This window comes from Ursus arctos, unplaced genomic scaffold (assembly GCF_023065955.2).
Source record: "Ursus arctos isolate Adak ecotype North America unplaced genomic scaffold, UrsArc2.0 scaffold_13, whole genome shotgun sequence".
NCBI classification, from domain to species: domain Eukaryota; kingdom Metazoa; phylum Chordata; class Mammalia; order Carnivora; family Ursidae; genus Ursus; species Ursus arctos.
The window spans coordinates 44,244,241-44,261,970 of record NW_026622797.1 but is presented as its reverse complement, the minus strand read 5'-3'; the positions used below and the strand labels follow the sequence as shown (position 1 = coordinate 44,261,970).

At 40.5% G+C, this 17,730-nt stretch overlaps 2 protein-coding genes across 6 annotated transcripts in view; one reads left to right on the top strand and one right to left on the bottom strand.

Moving 5' to 3' along the window:
* NT5DC1 (5'-nucleotidase domain containing 1) overlaps window positions 1-17,730 on the top strand; it is a 139,085-nt gene that overhangs the window by 111,355 nt on the left and 10,000 nt on the right. For 2 of the 4 annotated variants that reach the window (XM_048226117.2, XM_026489241.4), the window contains exons 9-10: window positions 7,892-8,010; window positions 9,107-9,259. In XM_048226117.2, the coding sequence (XP_048082074.1) occupies window positions 7,892-8,010; window positions 9,107-9,259 (272 nt within the window). Of the gene's footprint in view, window positions 1-7,879; window positions 8,011-9,106; window positions 9,260-17,730 lie in introns of all 4 variants that reach the window. The other 2 variants (XM_057311128.1, XM_057311129.1) reach the window with 1 other exon arrangement.
* The window catches only part of TSPYL1 (TSPY like 1), a 52,299-nt gene continuing 36,466 nt past the window's right edge, over window positions 1,898-17,730 (bottom strand). Inside the window, exons 5-6 of one of the 2 annotated variants that reach the window (XM_057311130.1) lie at window positions 9,543-9,637; window positions 1,898-8,200 (exon numbers count right to left, since the gene is read on the bottom strand). The gene's annotated coding sequence lies outside the window, so the exon portion shown is untranslated. The remainder of the gene's footprint in view (window positions 8,201-9,542; window positions 9,638-17,730) is intronic. The other variant, XM_057311132.1, reaches the window with a different exon arrangement.

The following is a 17,730-nucleotide window of genomic DNA, read 5'->3' as shown; positions in this document are numbered from 1 at the left end:
CTTTGTGGAGGGGCGCCTGGGTGGCACAGCGGTTAAGCGTCTGCCTTCGGCTCGGGGAGTGATCCCGGCATTCTGGGATCGAGCCCCACATCAGGCTTCTCTGCTATGAGCCTGCTTCTTCCTCTCCCACTCCCCCTGCTTGTGTTCCCTCTCTCGCTGGCTGTCTCTATCTCTGTCGAATAAATAAATAAAATCTTTAAAAAAAAAAAAATCTTTGTGAAACAGTTTAAGGACGACTATAGATATAGAACAGGTATAGATTTTCTTGGAAGAAAATATGAAAATCCCGCAGATAAAAATAAAAACAAACATTTGTTGAGTAGTTACGTATTTAAATATAAACTTGTGAGGGGGGAAATAGTTTTTTTGTTTAACACAAAGAGTATTATTTGAATCCCCAATAACGGGTTATTTCCTAACATCAAGGATTTATAGGAGACATTAAAACAATATATAAAAAATATCATCACTGTCTCTCTTTCTGCTAGACCAGGGTTTCCTCACTTTAGCACTTTTGAGATTTGGGGTCAGAGAGTTCTCTGTTAGTGGTAGCTGGGGTGCCGTTCTGCGTGTTGTAGACTGCTAAGCGGCACCCCTAGCCTCTCATCACCAGATGCTAGTAGCATCCCACATCCCAAGTTGTGACATCCAAAAATGTCTCCAGACATTGCCGAATTTGCCCGGAGGAGCAAAACTGCCACAGTTGAAAACTGTCAAGACCGTTCTCATGGATATATATATGCATGTTCTCATATCTTCAGTTTAAAAAAACATAAAGTATGCCCTGATCCTACATTGTCTTCCAGCTAAAACCTCGCTGACTACCTTCACAGCTAAAATTCTAGAAGAGTTTGTCTACACTCACTGGTTCCACTGCCTCCAATGAACTCTTCAATGAAAACACTGCAAACATGCCGGCCACCTTGTATTCTTTATGGTCATTACTTGCCCTCAGCGACAGACCCCCAGTCCCTTCCCCTCTCACATGCCGTGTGGTGTGCGTCACGTCCTGTTGAAACCGCCTCATCTCTGCTCTCTGCTCCGAATAAGTGGGATTTCTTGCTTTCGTGTAGATACGTTGAAAAGTGTGCCTCCGTTTTTTTCGCATCCAGAAGTGATTAGACTAGAAGATCTCTAAAGTTCTTTCCAGCTCAAATTTTCTGGGTCTCTGATTTAAAATATTTCAGTGGGGGGCGCCTGGGTGGCTCAGTCGTTAAGCGTCTGCCTTCGGCTCAGGGCGTGATCCCGGCGTTATAGGATCGAGCCCCACATCAGGCTCCTCCGCTATGAGCCTGCTTCTTCCTCTCCCACTCCCCCTGCTTGTGTTCCCTCTCTCGCTGGCTGTTTCTATCTCTGTCGAATAAACAAATAAAATCTTTAAGAAAAATAAAAATAAAATAAAATAAAATAAAATATTTCAGTGGAAGATACAATGAATCCTGCAGTTTTTAGAGTTAACACAAAATACTTTATTCCCATTTTGAGGGCGATAAGATTGCCAGAGCTGTTATTAATAAGAGGATCATGCTAACATGAAGGAGCCTCTCATTCGTGGTGTTCTGTTGTAGTGTTCATTTGGGGGCCAATTCTGATTCTTCGCCTACCTCTAATTGCTCTGTTTCCATTGCTGGTTTCCCTTCACCTTTCTCTCTCTCTACTAAAATGTTTTATTGCAGTAAAATATTTATTGTGCTCAAAATCAATACAAAGTAAGTTATCAAAATATTTTCATACAAATGAAACTGCGTAGTTAAATAACAGCTATGAGTAAACAGCATTAACACAAATTTAGCTTCTAAATCAGTATGTAGTTTTCTAAGAATTGTTAACAATAGTGAAGGAATTGTTGATCATCGTTGTTGAATTCACTGATTTCCATAAAAAGAAAAGTCTTCCATTATGTTTAAAACAAACAATTTATTCCTTTGAAGAGTAACCAGAGGAAAGTCTGATTCAGTCCTGTCTGAATACTGCAGGCCAGTGACCTTTATGATTACACAGCATATTTTCCAAACTTCACACATATTTCTCTAACAGATTTTTCCTCAGTATTAGTGTCAAACTGTAACATTTCATATATTAAAAACTATCTCCATTAGTTTTTAGTCAGTTTGGAACTCACATCCATTGTATCGTGTTTCTCTTTAAAGGCTAACGTTCTCCAGCATTCCGTATTAACCCTCCTTTCTTCGGCCCTCGACCACTGTGATGGTTTCAACTATCACCTCTGTACTAATGATTCCCAATTCCTTGTCTCTGGGCGTCACTTCTGCCGGACTTACGGATTCTCCTCACCCCGCAGCAGTGGAGTGCATGGATGCACTCATTAATTTCCCCTCCCGTCGTGGCATGCTCCCCTCCCGCACTCCGTAATTCCATTATAACTTGTCCAGTGGATCTTGCCCAAGCTAGAAAGATCCATCATCTTCTGTTCCTCTCTCCTGCACATCTAACCTGTCCTTCAGTTTTCTCGGGCCGGTCACTTCCACATTCCTGCCCCTGCCCTTACCATCGTGTGTGAACTGGTACACTCCCATCACCACTGGGTGTGACGGCACTTAACTGATCGCCCGGCCTCCGTCAGCCTGTGACCCTCAAACCGTCCTCCGTGTGGCAGTTAATGTTACTGTACCACGCAAGTCATGTCAGTCGGCTCTTACAGCCTCCAGGGCCCTGTCAGTCAGACCAGCGCTCCAAATGGATTAAAGGCAGAAGTAAAAGTAAGGCAAAGGACCTTCTGGGATGGAAGGCTCTGGGCAAACCAGTCCTCAAGGGCAGGGTGTCCTTGCAACTGTCGCACAGGCCTGACGTCAGCCGTTGTCATGGAGACCAGAAGGGGAGAGTTGCACCCGTGCCCGAGTTGGCAGGAGCCGAGTGCCTCCTGCCAGGATGATCCTTACCAAACCTGCTTAAGGATTGTTTGGGGGGCGGGGACCCTCTTCTAGGCAAAATGTGCAGCATCCCTCCCCATCACTGGGTGATTCATCTCCTCGCCAGGGCTAAGGGCGGGGGGGGGGGGGGGGTCCATCTTGCAAGATTGTAGATTCATTGAGGAGAGCGACCATATCTTTTTCACTGCTGTGTCCCCCGTGCGGCCAGCTGCCCCTCCCCCTACCCCCAATTTAGGAATCGTGACCCAAATCGCTGTCATTGGTTTCTTGGCCTGAACTATCACCAACGCACCGACTCCCCCATCTTTCCCTGAGACCTCTTTTCTAGAGCCTAATACCCTATTTCCTCCTGCACACAGCTAGCTCTACTCAGTATTCTGAAATCAAACTGCATATTCTCCTTCCATCTAGAAGCAATACAACCAAACGTGCTGGGCGCTTTACAGCCTTTAATCTTCGTTACTTGACTATCCACTGAATTGGCCCCAGCGACAGACCTCCGGTCCCTTCCCCCTCTCACATGCAGTGTGCATGCATCACCGCCTGTGAAACGCCTCATCTCTGCTCTCTGCTCCCTTCCCATCACTCTCTTCCCTAGGAATCTCTTAACTCCTCCCCTGCACTCACTTGTACCTCTCCTTCCCTGTATCTCTTTCCCGCTGCCCTCAGATACTTGGCAAGATTTCCATTTGTCATTTCCTTTAAACATATTGTATGTAACTCATTACTGTTAGGCATACTGTACAGCCAGTCACATACACACAGAATCTCCCCGTAGCCTCCTGAGGCGAATTCCAAATCCGGTTGCTAAGTTACCTTTTCGTCTTCACTCTGTCTGCTCCCTACGGATACCCAGTAGTCTCTCCTTGCCGGGATGAATGCCTTCTATTCTTCCACCAGGTTTTTGTTCCTGCTGTCCTCTCCACATCAGTGTTTCTCAGACTTGAGTGCGCACTCACACCGCCTAGCGATCTTGTTAGAATGGAGATTCTGATTCAGTAGGTCTGGGTATAACCTTAGATTCTGCATTCTAAACAGATTTTCTGGTGAGGCAGATGTTCCTGGTCAGATCACCAATGACAGATTTTAGTAACCCGAAGAGAGAATGTCTTAGTGCAGTTAATTGAAGATTGTTATTCTGAAAAGAAATAAACGTCCCAGCATATTAGGTATGGAACCGAGCCAGGTAGTTAAGCATATTGCTGGGCGGGGAGCCTGCTTCTCCCTCTGCCTGCCACTCCCCCTGCTTGTGCTCTCTCCTGTGCGTGCTCTCTCTCTGACAAATACATGAAATCTTTGAAAACAAACAAACAAAAAAAAGGGGGGGTATTTAAACTAAAGGAAAAGACTTTGAAAGAATTAACTGCTATTAGTTATTAAAGAATTATGAATATCAAATGAATAGTAAACCCTCAAAACCAAAGTGGATAAGGGTGTTCCTTTCTATTCTATTAAATTTGCTCCAACTCACTGGTATTTATTTCTCTTAATATGTAATTTTCTTTTTATGGCTCCCAACACAGACGAGCATTTTAGCAGACATTTTACATAAAAAATGTCTTATTGGGGGCATCTGGCTGGTTCAGGGGGTAGAGCAGGTGAGTCTTGATCTCAGGGCCATGAGTTCAAGTCCCAATTTGGCCTGGAGCTTACTTAAAAAGATAAACATTTAAAAAATGTCTCACGGGGTGCCTGGGTAGCGCAGTCGTTGAGCGTCTGCCTTTGGCTCAGGGCATGATCCTGGCGTTCTGGGATCGAGCCCCACATCAGGCTCCTCCGCTGGGAGCCTGCTTCTTCCTCTCCCACTCCCCCTGCTTGTGTTCCCTCTCTCGCTGGCTGTCTCTCTGTCAAATAAATAAATAAATCTTTAAAAAAAAAAATGTCTCATTGCCCATGCCCCCCAAAAAAAAGAAAATGGAGAAAGTGTGTATAAAAATGCACAATTGAAGGAAAAAATTCTAACTCAAAAGTGAAGAAGGAGTATGTAAAAGTAAATATGCACTGTCCAGTCAGGTCCACGTAATACAGGAAGGAGTTCAAGGAATCAAAAGAATTGTAAATATATTTTTAATTATAAGTCATTGTTTAGTAAACCTCTGTCAAGTCAGAGATTGCTAACAGAATATAAGCATCCTCAAGACAGGAGCTTGGGCCATCTAGTGTTCTGTAAAATATAGTTGAAAGAAAGAGTTGAAAGAAAAAAAGAAAATGAGTTTTTCCAGGTACAGTCTGTGTGATCCCACCAGGCTGTGAGGATTCTCTAATGTTTGTAACATTTTCCTTATAACAACAAGAATGGCAGCATGTCACATATCTATCTACCAATAGAGGACTATTAATTATTGAACGTGCACCTATTTTAAAAACTAAGCAGATTGCAATGTATTATCTAGAGAAGTTTTTTTTAAGAAATCACATTGCAGAACAGTGTGCCAATATTTGCATTTAAACGGGAGGGTTCATGGGTATAATATGAATTGCCAAGACTGCTGTTGTAACAGTGAACCACAGACTGAGGGCTTAAACACCAGAAATATTTTTGCTTTCTTCTGGAGGCTAGAAGTCTGAGGTCTCTCTCCTTCGCTTGTAGATAAGCATCTTCTCCCTACTTTCATCACGTGGTCTTTCTTCCATGTCCTAATCACATAATTATCTGTGTCTTAATCAGTTCTTATGAGGACACAGTCCTATTGGATTAGGCCCACCCTAATGGCCACATTTTAACTTGATCACCTCTTCAAAGGCCCTGTCTTCAAATACAGCCACAATCTGAGATACGGGGGGTCAGGGCTTCAAAACTGGAATTTGAGGGGAAGACAGTTGAGCTCATAACAGGTATATGCATGTGCCAAAACTCATCGGTTGTATGTTGGCAATATGTGCAGTTTATCGTATATCAGTTATACCTCAGTAAATGTGTTTTTAGAAGGGAGAGGAGAAGAGTATGTATTTGCTTCGTCCGCATAGACGCGGGTACCTTTTGTAGAGCAGGTACGTGCATAGCAGAGAGTTCAAACATGGGACTTCTGATATATGTAAGTATGTTACTGATTCAGAAAAATCACATAAACGCGTACTACTTAAACAGTAAGATAGTAACACCAAGCATACTGGGAGGTGGGGGAACCAGATGTGAGCTGCCACGTGAGCCACATACGGGCAGTGGTCAGGCACAGGTGCACAAAACTGTTCTTAACAAAACTCTTGCTCTCTAGGGGAAGATTCTGTTATCTGAGGTAAGTTAAGGAACTTGCCTCTGTTTAAGATTGTTAGCCATAGCCTTGACCGTATCATTTCCCCATAGTTATTTTGGAACCCTTTTGCTGACTAAAATTTTACTATTTTGTGTTTTTACTTTTCTTGTCCATATCCTCTTGCAATAAGAAAATCAAAAGTTTTGGGGCGCCTGGGTGGCTCAGTCGTTAACCGTCTGCCTTTGGCTCAGGGCGTGATCCTGGCGTTCTGGGATCGAGCCCCGCATCGGGCTCCTCTGCTGGGAGCCTGCTTCTTCCTCTCCCACTCCCCCTGCTTGTGTTCCCTCTCTCACTGGCTTCTCTCTCTCTCTCTCAAATGAATAAATAAAACATCTTTTTAAAAAAGTTTGATTTACTAATTGCTTTAATTGATTGCTGTTCCATCTCTCTGTCCAACCCTTACCTGCTTCCTAATTTTACTCAGTCAGTTTTGGGGGAATGGGTATGTTACAGGAACAAGTTTGAGCTTTGGTGTGTGAGTTTTTCTCTGTCATGGTTATAACCCAAACATCCATGAATCATTAAGTTAAAAGATTTGAGGAATAATTTGGACATCTTACAGAACTTAGGTACAAAAAATTTTTCTGTGAGGCGCCTGGGTGGCACAGTCGTTGGGCGTCTGCCTTTGGCTCAGGGCGTGATCCCGGCGTTCTGGGATCGAGCCCCACATCAGGCTCCTCCGCTGGGAGCCTGCTTCTTCCTCTCCCACTCCCCCTGCTTGTGTTCCCTCTCTCGCTGGCTGTCTCTCTGTCAAATAAATAAATAAAATCTTTAAAAAAAAAAATTTCTGAATATGTATTTTCATTAGATTTCTTAAATGAATGCATTCCACCCAGTCCTTAAGAATGTGTTAAAAGCCGTGACATAATTGACTTGTATGAAAATAATACTGGTTTGCATCTTTCATAATATAGTGCTGTTTCATCAATCTGAGGGAGATCGTAAAAACAATAAACTTTATAAAATGAAGTTCAAAATGCATTCTAAAGTCCACCTTTTTTTTTTTATCCGTTGCTGACCTAGTCTTAATTATAATGGAGGAGCGTAAACAGCACTGCATTTGGCCATTGTCGAGGACGCCAGATAAAAATTTCTCTTTTCCTGTAGTTGTATCTTGTTTATAGTTGTATCCACGAGCCATATCCAGGTCGAGGAATCCAGATTTAGAGATGGTTTATGGGTCTGTCTGACCCGCTTGTCTTCTGGCCCCATTTTGAAGTCCTAATGTAAACTACAGAGTTTGGTTAATAATAAATCACTTACCAGCTTTGAGATCTTGGGCAAAATAACTTCCCTGAGCTTTCTTTTCCTCAATTAAGGAAATTGTTGTGAGGATGAACTAATATATACCTCCCCCATTATCAGCATCCTCCCCACAGAGTAGAACATTCGTTTCAGTTGACGAACCTACATTGACACATCACTGTCACCGGTAACGGGGGAGGTTAGCACTTGCAGAGCCAGGGAGGGGGTGTAGTGGAAATCTCTGTACCCCTCAGTTTTGCTGCGAACCTAAAACTGCTCTAAAAAAATCATTTGAAAAATCCTATATATATGAAAAATGATAGATCTATAGATGGAGATCTCCATGCAGGACTTGGGATGACATGGGTGCTCACTGCATGCGAGCTCCCGTCCCCACGTGGTTCCTTCTTGTGCATGTCGTGCAGCCGTGCGTGGTATGGTCTGCCCAGTGGGCGCTGTCCCTTGGTTACACAGTATATGACTGTCCAGCTCTGTTTTCAGAAAAGGACGAGGAGCAGGAGGCACTGCCATCTCTCGATAAGCCTGGCTGGTACTCTCAAGGGAACGCCGTCCACCTGTATGAACTTCTGAAGAAGATGACTGGCAGGAATGAACCCAAGGTATTTTCTGGTTGAGGTGGGGTTCTTGATGCCCACTTGCAGACATGAACCATTACAAAGTAAAGCCATAATTCTAAATGCATTCAGCTTAGTTCTCTATGGGGAAATCATCTGCCTCTGCCTGTCTGCCGGTCTTTGACCTCTTCTGCTTAAATAAGCCTTTTCTCTGCGATCGAGACTGGACCTTTATCTGTAACAGAGAAGAGCAAAGATTCCAAGCAGGGAGCCACAGTTCTAGGGGATACACTAGATTAGTGTGTGGGGTACCTGAGGAATAATATCCTGATAACAGTTCATCACACAAATTTTATATGTAAAACAAACCTTAACTGAAAGTACACCACAGACTAGCCTAAAGACATACTCGCTTTTGATATCCTGGCCACATTGTTGATGTTGGACATTGGTGCATTTTTTACAGCAGGACACTTTCTTCTCAAAAATGGGTAACTGACACCTGCTCGTTGGCTCCCACATTGCCACAGCCCCCTGGGAACTCTTGCAGGGTTTAATAGAGCATTCTGACTTGGACGTTCTAGTTCATACTCCCTCAACATCGTTTCCTCGTGTAAATTGAGGGGTATGGATTAGATCTGTGGGGCTTTGCCTCAGAATACCTGGGGAGCCTCCCGGAGTCTGCTTGCCCAACCCTGTCAGAGATTCTGTCTCAGCCGGTCTGGGTAGGTCCCAGAAACTCTTGGAAAAGCGGTTGTGATGTGTACTCCTGCGAAATCTAACCCATTGTGAAAGTCATCTCTCTAACTCTCCACCAGTTACTCAATTCTAAGGGCAGGCTTAACTGTAAACATATAGACTCGGACTTCTTCAGAAAACTCAATAAAATCAGTTAGCCTCTGCCTTTCTTCTGCCTGCAAATGCATTGTGTCACTTCTTACAACAAATCTGGTGCCCCACGAACCAAAGGGGGCAAGTTGACAGTCATCTGTGATGCTATTCAAGGAAGTTTACGATGTTTACGTAACTTTTGTCCTACTCTGATAGGTGTTGAGGAATTTTTTTCTGCTTCAGCGAATGAACACCCCTTTCTTTCACACAGTTCTCATGCCTCAAACAGAATTTGCTGTCTGACTTACAGGTTGTTTACTTTGGTGACAGCATGCATTCAGACATTTTCCCAGCCCGTCATTATAGTAATTGGGAGACAGTCCTCATCCTGGAAGAGCTCAGAGGGGACAGAGACGGGAAGCCTGAAGAATCAGAGCCTCTTGAGAAAAAAGGAAAATATGAGGTAAGGGTTTCCTTCAGCTCTTTCCTGGAAAGAAAAACCTTTATGTTTGACATATCTTAAAAAGTGCTTGTTTGTGCCAAGAGTAATGACATCTGTTGGCACTTATGGGGATCTTCTTGCCATCTCAGCTCTGTTGTTAATCTTGTTGATAATTTTTAAATAATGCCAAGATGACACTGACCATCTGTCTTCCAGCCCTCTTGCTTTCATCCAGTGCTATGACACCATGGGTGTTTTTTGGCTAATGCTGAGGCAACCAGATCCTGACTCACTATAGCCATACCTTATGTCTCTTTTGCTTGGCCATGAAAGTGCTTCTGCTCTTTCTTCATGTGTATAAGTTAATAAATTGGTAGCTCCTTTAGACTTGCTCCTGAGCTGCAAGAATAAAACTTAGTTGAAGACTTGAGGTAAAGAAAGTAAAACATGTCATAAATCTGAAAAGGGAGAAAGTATATAAAAGCAAAAAGAAGCAGAAATGGATTTCTAAATTCGTTCCAGTGGAACAACTATAAAGAAGGAAAAACTCAAATCAAGAAACAAAAAATAATAAAAAGAAATGAGCTATTAAACCACACAGAGACATGGAGGAACCTAAAGGGCTTACTACGAAGTGAAAGAAGCCAATTTAAAGAGGCTAGAGATTATATGATTCCAGCTATATGACATTCTAGAAAAGGCAATACTACAGAAAGTAAAAAGACCAGTGGTGCCAGGGGTTCAGGAGGAAGGGAGGTGAATAAATGGGGCACAAGGGATTTTTATGGTCGTAAAACTCTTCTGTGTGATACTGTAATGGTCGAAACATGGTATTATGCATTTGTGAGAACCCATAGAACTATACAACATAAAGTGTTAATCCTAATGTAAACTTCAAACTTTCATTAATAATAATGTATTGATACTGGTTAATTGGTGATAACAAATGTACCACATCAATTAATACAAAATGTTGTTAGTAGGAGAGACAGTCGGGGGGAGGGGAGGCGGGGGCGGGGACAGATGTATGCGAACTTTCTGTACTATCTGCTCTATTTATCTGTAAACCTAAAGTCTATTTACTTAAAAAATAATAATAACTATAAGTAGACCCAACAAAGTGTTAGAATAAAGGGTTCAGGTTTTTATGAAGTTTCCATTGAGTAGCATTTAGTCTTGAACATGACATTGGAAGTTCTTTGGACTGAATTAAGAAGAGCTTTTAAAGCAGTCTTACAGGAGGTAGGCCTTCTATCCTGAGTGACTTTGGAGAAGGTTTTCACTAAAGAGAAATTAGGAGATTTGGTTTCTTCAGTATGATTTGAGAATACAGGTACTGTATTGAGAAAATGAAGAATCCGTGGGAAAGTTTCCTCCAACATTTACAATGAACAGTAGCCCTATCCTTTTCCCACGATTCTCATGTGTTATAAACACATGAACAAGTTCATAATTGGCTTTTGGACAGGAAATGATGAGTCAACAGCTTGAAAGTTTTATTTCCTAAGACAAAATCGAAATAATGTTCTTTCCTATCAAACTCTGCCTCCCCAACCCACTCTGCTCCACTGAACGTGGACAAGGAAGCAAGGAATAGGAGGGTTTGGCCAAGTGACAAGGTTAGAATAAAGCCCTCAGAAGGTTCCAGTTTTACCCCTGAACTCTCCTTCCATCTCCTACTGTTGAGATTCCAGGAAAAGTAGAGTTGTGAAAGATGGGTCCCCCTGTTCTGCTGGGGTCTGAGGCAGGTGTTTTGCTGCAGGATTCCTAGCTGTGGCCCAAAGCGTTATGTTGAGAAAGCAAAGTGTTCTCGTACTACTTGACTCCAGAGTTATCCTGGTCAGACCGAATGCCGCCATGTTTTTATAGTTTGTTTTGAGGCAGTATTTGTATTGATGGGCTTATCCTCAGCAAATATTTCAGGACAACTTTCAGGACAGTTTTCTCTACTTTAAAGAGAATCCTCTGTCATACATCTTTCTGCTTATATTTAAAAGCAGATTTAAAATTTAAAAACAATTGGGTGGGTTTTTTTTTTTTTTTTAATTATCTCGTTACATAAACCTAGGACCACAACTTCTAAAAGCCAGACGGCTTTCATATTCACCTCTATTCCTATACACAGAACCCTTTTTCCACCAGCACATCAAAGCCTGGTGTTAAGTACAGCATGTCATGAGAATTCAGATTCTTTCCTGCTTCCCTGTGGAGGAAACAAGAATACAGACATCCTCAGTTGCTACAGAAGGAGGGAAACAGTCCATAAAGGGAGCTAAACAGAAAGCGTCGTGTGAGGGTTCTTCTGTTGATTTTGTGATTATTAAGAAAAATGTATTTTCATTTTTCTAACCAAATGTCATACACAGACTATATATCACATGCAGTGTTTTAGTGAGTACAAAACCTGAATGCAAAGGGATTTAATTCCTTATTTCTAGTTAACTTTATGCAGCTTAAGTGAACTTTTAACAGTGTAATTTAAAAACAGATCATTTCAGGATAGATGCACTCACTGACCAAAAACATTTACTACATTCTGTAGAGATTAGCATTTTGTTTCACTTAGGCTTGAATTCAATTTCTCAGATATTTAGAGTAATTTCACCCTCCATAAAACTATCTGGAATGTGAAGATCACTTTTACTTCCCTTCATTTGTGACAGGAAGTTCAAGATAATGGCAGAGAACATCTCACATGGTACTTTAGAGGCTTATATAAGAAATGTTTTCTAAAAACTTACTGCATCTGTTTGATTATCCACTCCACTATGTTGGAGCATGACAGATAAGCAAAAATGGCCCATTTTAATGATTAAACCTAGTTAAGGAGACTAAGGAAGAATAATTTGTTTTCATTTATCTCTGTGTTGTGCAACAAATCAAAAGTCACTTCGTTAATCTTGTAATTACTTGGACAGTCCTAAATTTCATAAGATTAGCCTCTAAAAGGATCTCTCCTCTTTAGCTTTCTTCATTGCTGTTCTCATCTGTTTCTTCATTTTAACTCAAAACAAATAAAAATGTATTCTTCAGCTTTTTAGAATGACATTATGAAATTTAGGTGCCAAAATAATTCATTTTAATGATGAAAATTCTCAGCAAACAAGGGGCCAGCCTTTTACTAGAGAAAAGCTATCCAACAAAACCCAGTGAGAATATAATCTGTAATGGAAAAATTGACTGGGGAGAAAGCCATACCTAATGGAGACACGTGCTCTTCAAGGTTCTGAGCTAGATAAAGGATATCTGTTATTAATTATATTGTGCAGGAGAGGGGTGGCCAACACCCCAAGAAAAAGAAATACAAAATTAGGATTAGAAGACACCAAATTGTGATTATATCAGACTTGTATGGTCATTAGCATAGACCACCCTAGGGAGTCAACAAACTGTTATAACTAAGAAGAGAGTTGTGACAGTGCTGGATCCAAATCAGCACTCAGAAATCAGTAGCTCGGGGCACCCGGGTGGCTCAGTCGGTTAAGCGTCCGACTCTTGATTTCGGCTTAGGTCATGATCTCAAGGTTGTGAGATCAAGCCCAGCATCAGGCCCTGCATTGGGTGTGGAGCTGTTTAATTTCTCTCTCTCTCTCTGCCCCTCCCCACTTGCATTCTCTCTCTCTCTCTTAAAAAAAAGAATCAGTAGCTTTTCTCTGTACCACCAGTAAGCCCTTATAAAATGTAACAAGAAATCATTTATAAAAGCAAAGAAAATATTACTGTCTAGGAATACATCTCATAAGACCTTGATAGAGAAATTTTTAAGTCTCTATTAGGGTTTCTGAATGGGTGAAAGGAATCAAAAGTACAAATCTCCAGGAATAAAATAAGTAAGTCTTGGGGACTTAATGTACAGCATGGTAACTCTAGTTAATAATACTATATTTCATATTTGAAAGTTGCTAGGAGAGTAGATTTTTAAAGTTCTGATCATAAGAAAAAAAATTGTAATTTTTTGTATGATGGCAGATGTTAACGAGACTTATTATAATCATTTTGTAGTATACAGAAATATAAAATTATTATGTTCTGTACCTAAAACTAATATGTCAGTTACACCTCAATTTTAAAAAAGTTTCTAAATACAAATGAAAAAATGGAGAGATATATACCATATTTTAAGATTATACTGATACCTATTTGACTCAGATTTATTTATAAAGTCAATATAATGTTATACAAAATCCCAGGAGGATTTTGGTTGGACCATCACAAACTGATCCTGCATTTAGGCAGAAAACTGAAGGCCCACAAAAGCTAAGATAATTTTGTAAAAAAGGATAATAAAGGGGAGGAATCTCTCCCTGTTCGATACTAACCATGTTAGGAAGCTACAGTAATTTTTTAATATAGTACTACTAATAAAATATATAAAAAGGTCAGTGAACGGAGGAAAAAGAACCCAGGCACGTTCCAAGGTACCGTGTAAACGTGATGCACGATAGAGGATTATCAATCAGCAGGAAAGATAGTTCAGTAAGTAGTAAGTAGTCCCAGTATACGGAGAAAAATGAGTCCCTTTTCCCCTTATATAAATTCTAAATGGATTATAGACCTGAAAATAAGAAATATATCTATAAAATTAATTGAAAAAATTATGAAAATATTTTTGTGGTCTTAGAGTGGTTCCTTCTCAAGTTAGAATCCAAGTGGGCAACAATAAGTAGAAAAAATGATGACTTTGTATCAGTATTAAATATTTTTGTTCAAGATACCTGGAATACTATTAACCAGTGGGTAAAAGACAGGGAAAAGGGTCTTACAACATCCATTTAGATGGAACATTATGAAATTGCCCTTTTTTGTATGTCTAAAATAGATGAACATCAGCACTTTCATATGGTTGAACCTAATGAAAACCAACAGTGAATTTATATCTATTCAGGTAGGAAATGGGATAAAAGGGACCCAGCAGTGACTGACGGGGAAAGCTTACATCGGGGGAGATGCCTGTTCTCACTGGCAATCCATGAAGCACAAATTAAAACAATGGTGATATTGATACCACCTACAAGCAATCAGATTGATACTGAGTCTGGACTTTTAAATTGATTTACTAATAAAATAGTCTGAGATACATTTCTATGAGTTAGATTAGAAAAACATAAACTGGGACTAATATTGTTCACTAAAGCTTCACTCCATTAGACAACTCTACTATAATGAAAATAAATTTTAATCTTTATTTTAGTAAACAGTTATTTGGCATTTCAATCAGAAACAAACACTTTTATTAAGAATTATGCCTGCGGGGCACCTGGCTGGCTTATTCGGAAGAGCATGAGACTCTTGGTCTTGGTGTGGCGAGTTTGAGCCCCACATTGGTGTAGAGATTCGTTAAATAAATAAAACTTAAAAAAAAAATTATGCCTGGAACATAACCACTACCCTTTAAAAGGAATTCCCAGAATGAAGAGTGTATCTGTGGCAGGGACTGTGGTTAGACCTACTAGACATACTTATCTCAGTACTTCCAGTGGGTAACTAAAAAAGAAAGCACATTTTTTAAAGAACCAGTAATTTGAAATTTTCTATCAGTTTGTTGGCTTTATGTTCCAGATACATGAAAAGCAATAAAAATAGCTGTATCCTCATTCCCTTCAAAAAAATTCTTCCAAAAAAAATACCAAATAAGAAAATTAGACCAAGTTGTTTTTTAACTACCCATTAGACAAAATAATAATAATAAATTAGGGAGTTAACTGTGAGGGAAAAAATTTACCTTTCTAGATTGCTGTGTTTGGGGTAGTTTTTATTTTTTTTTAATATTTTATTTATTTATTTGACACAGAGAGAGAGAAAGCACAAACAGGGGAGCAGCAGGTAGAAGGAGAGCAGGGAGCCTGATGCGGGACTCGATCCCAGAACCCTGGGGTCATGACCTGAGCCAAAGGCAGACGCTTAACCAACTGAGCCCCCCAGGTGTCCTTGCACGCACAGTTCCTTCCTACAGAATGCATTACAGTCCAAGGATAAAGGAGAAGGGGAGCTTGAGTATGTAAATAAAACATTACAGCCTGGAGAGAGTACAAGTTAAAAAAGAATTTCAGACAAAGCAGGATGCATACTGCATTGAGGACGATTACAGAATACTTCATAATGGGGCGCCGGGGTGGCGCAGTCGTTAAGCGTCTGCCTTCGGCTCAGGGCGTGATCCCAGCGTTATGAGATCGAGCCCCACATCAGGCTCCTCCTCTATGAGCCTGCTTCTTCCTCTCCCACTCCCCCTGCTTGTGTTCCCTCTCTCGCCGGCTGTCTCTCTCTCTGTCAAATAAATAAATAAAATCTTAAAAATAAATAAATAAATAAATAAATAAATAAATAAATAAATAAATAAAAATTAAAAATGTAGAATTTGAGGTAAACATTAAAGCACCAGTACATTTTCAACTGATGGAAACAGCAACATATTCTTGGTTCAGGAAATAATATGAGTGAATGTATGGAGATTATAATGTACAGACAAATGTATAGGTTTGTCAGCCAAAGGAAGTTTTGAAGGTGGGAATGAACAGGGTTGAATGTAGCTATGTAAGGGCAGACTTGAGTGGTGGGAAGGGATACTGTAGGAAGCTGTTTCAGCATCCCATACCAGAGATAATACAAACATGAACAAATGGATAGTCGTGAGAAAGAAATGGAAGGAGTATGTGGGCAGGTGATAAGCCTGTTGCTGGTGGACGGGGTTGGACGTGGAAACAGCTAGTTTTCAAATATAGGCAACTGGAAATAATGGATTTTATCCATATAAATACAGAAGTCAAGAAAAGAGCTGGCTTTGTGAGAAGAAAGATATGATTGATTTAATGTTATATCTTATTTTCCTTGAAATATTTGGAGGATGAGATCAAACTGGCTTGAAAGATAGGATGGGCCTAGTGAGGAAAATTGAGACACAGCTAAATGTCTAAGGGACACCAGAGAGAGGAAGGAGAAGTGAGGAAAGAAACTTGGTTTCTTACCATTAAAAGATGATACCTACAAGATATAAAGCCCTAACAAAAAAAGGAGTACTCCTTGTTGATGTGTTCAAGAAATGGCATGATTCTTTTGATTAGTGATATATATATTAAAATATTTGAGAAAAAGGGTTATTAAAAACTCCGATATCAGAGTGAACAGAGACTGGCATCTGTCTTCGTCCTTTTGGGCTGCTGTAACAAAATGCTGTAGACTAGCTATCTCATAAACAACAAACACTCATTTCTCACAGTTCTGGAGGCTGGTACGCCCAGGGTGATGGTGCCAGCTAATTCGGCATCTGGTGAAGATCCAGTTCCTCATAGACCTTCATCTTCTCACTGTACCCTCACATACCAGGAGAGGGAAGCTAGCTTTTTTATAAGAACACTAATCCATTCCTGAGGGCTCCACCCTCATGACCTAAGCAATCTCCCAAAGGCCTCACCTCCTAATACCATCACTTTGGGGGTTAGGATTTCAACATACGAATTTTGGGGAGGCACAGACAGTTAAACCATAGCAGCATCCATATTATATTTAACCAGAAAGGGTAAATAAGTCTATGTTTCTATGTTCATAGAGGTAGAAGCAGCCTAGATTTTACCACTCAGTGTTTGCAGAACCATTGTTTACACACAGTATATGTGATGTGAATCATCTCTTCTCAGACTCATTATTTTGGAAACGATAATGAACTAAATAATGAAAAGTTATCCTATAAACTGTGTGTTAAACATTGAGAAATTATATTCAAATGCACCTTAAATGTATACACAGGATCACAGATACTCATATTCTATACTGCTCTTAAATATCTTTGGTGAAATCCAGAGAGGTTCTCGCTGGGTGGTTTCTAAACGCCGTCATCTGAAAACATCCTCATCTTGCTTCACAAAATGAGTTGCAGCACAAAGAATTATGAATCTGGAGGCATTTTTGAGACTCGGTGCTGCTCCAAAATGAAATTTTCATCAGAAAAAGAGGACAGATTTTATAATCCAGATTATATAGATATGATGGGAGCTTTACAGTTCTTAATTTTATACCATATCCAGAAAACACTGAGAAGTATTTTTTAATGAATCTTTTATTTAGTCTATAATTTTTGTATCTCTGCTCTGACCTAGACATGAACCTTTGAAGTTACACTAAGATATAAGGAAGTTCCTAACCTTCTGTAGTTCATTGTCTGCCAAAAGTGAAAAGTAAATAGTATGATAATTTAAAGACAGCATGAGTAGTATATTAGGGATAAACTCAGGGTGGGAAAATGGAGAAGACCTAACCTGAGGGTGGGAGGTTAAGGAAAATGTCCTAGATGGCATCCAGGCCAAATCCCAAAGGATGAGAAAGGGTTCCCAAACAAAACCAGGGGAGGATACTTTTTTTTTTTTTCTTTTTTTAGGGGGTGAGCATGGTGGGTGGCAGAGGGAGAAGGAGAGAGAGAATCTTCAGCAGGCTCTGTGCTCAGCGCAGAGCCTGACACAGGGCTCGACCTCACTACCCTGAGCCGAAATCAAGAGTTAGAT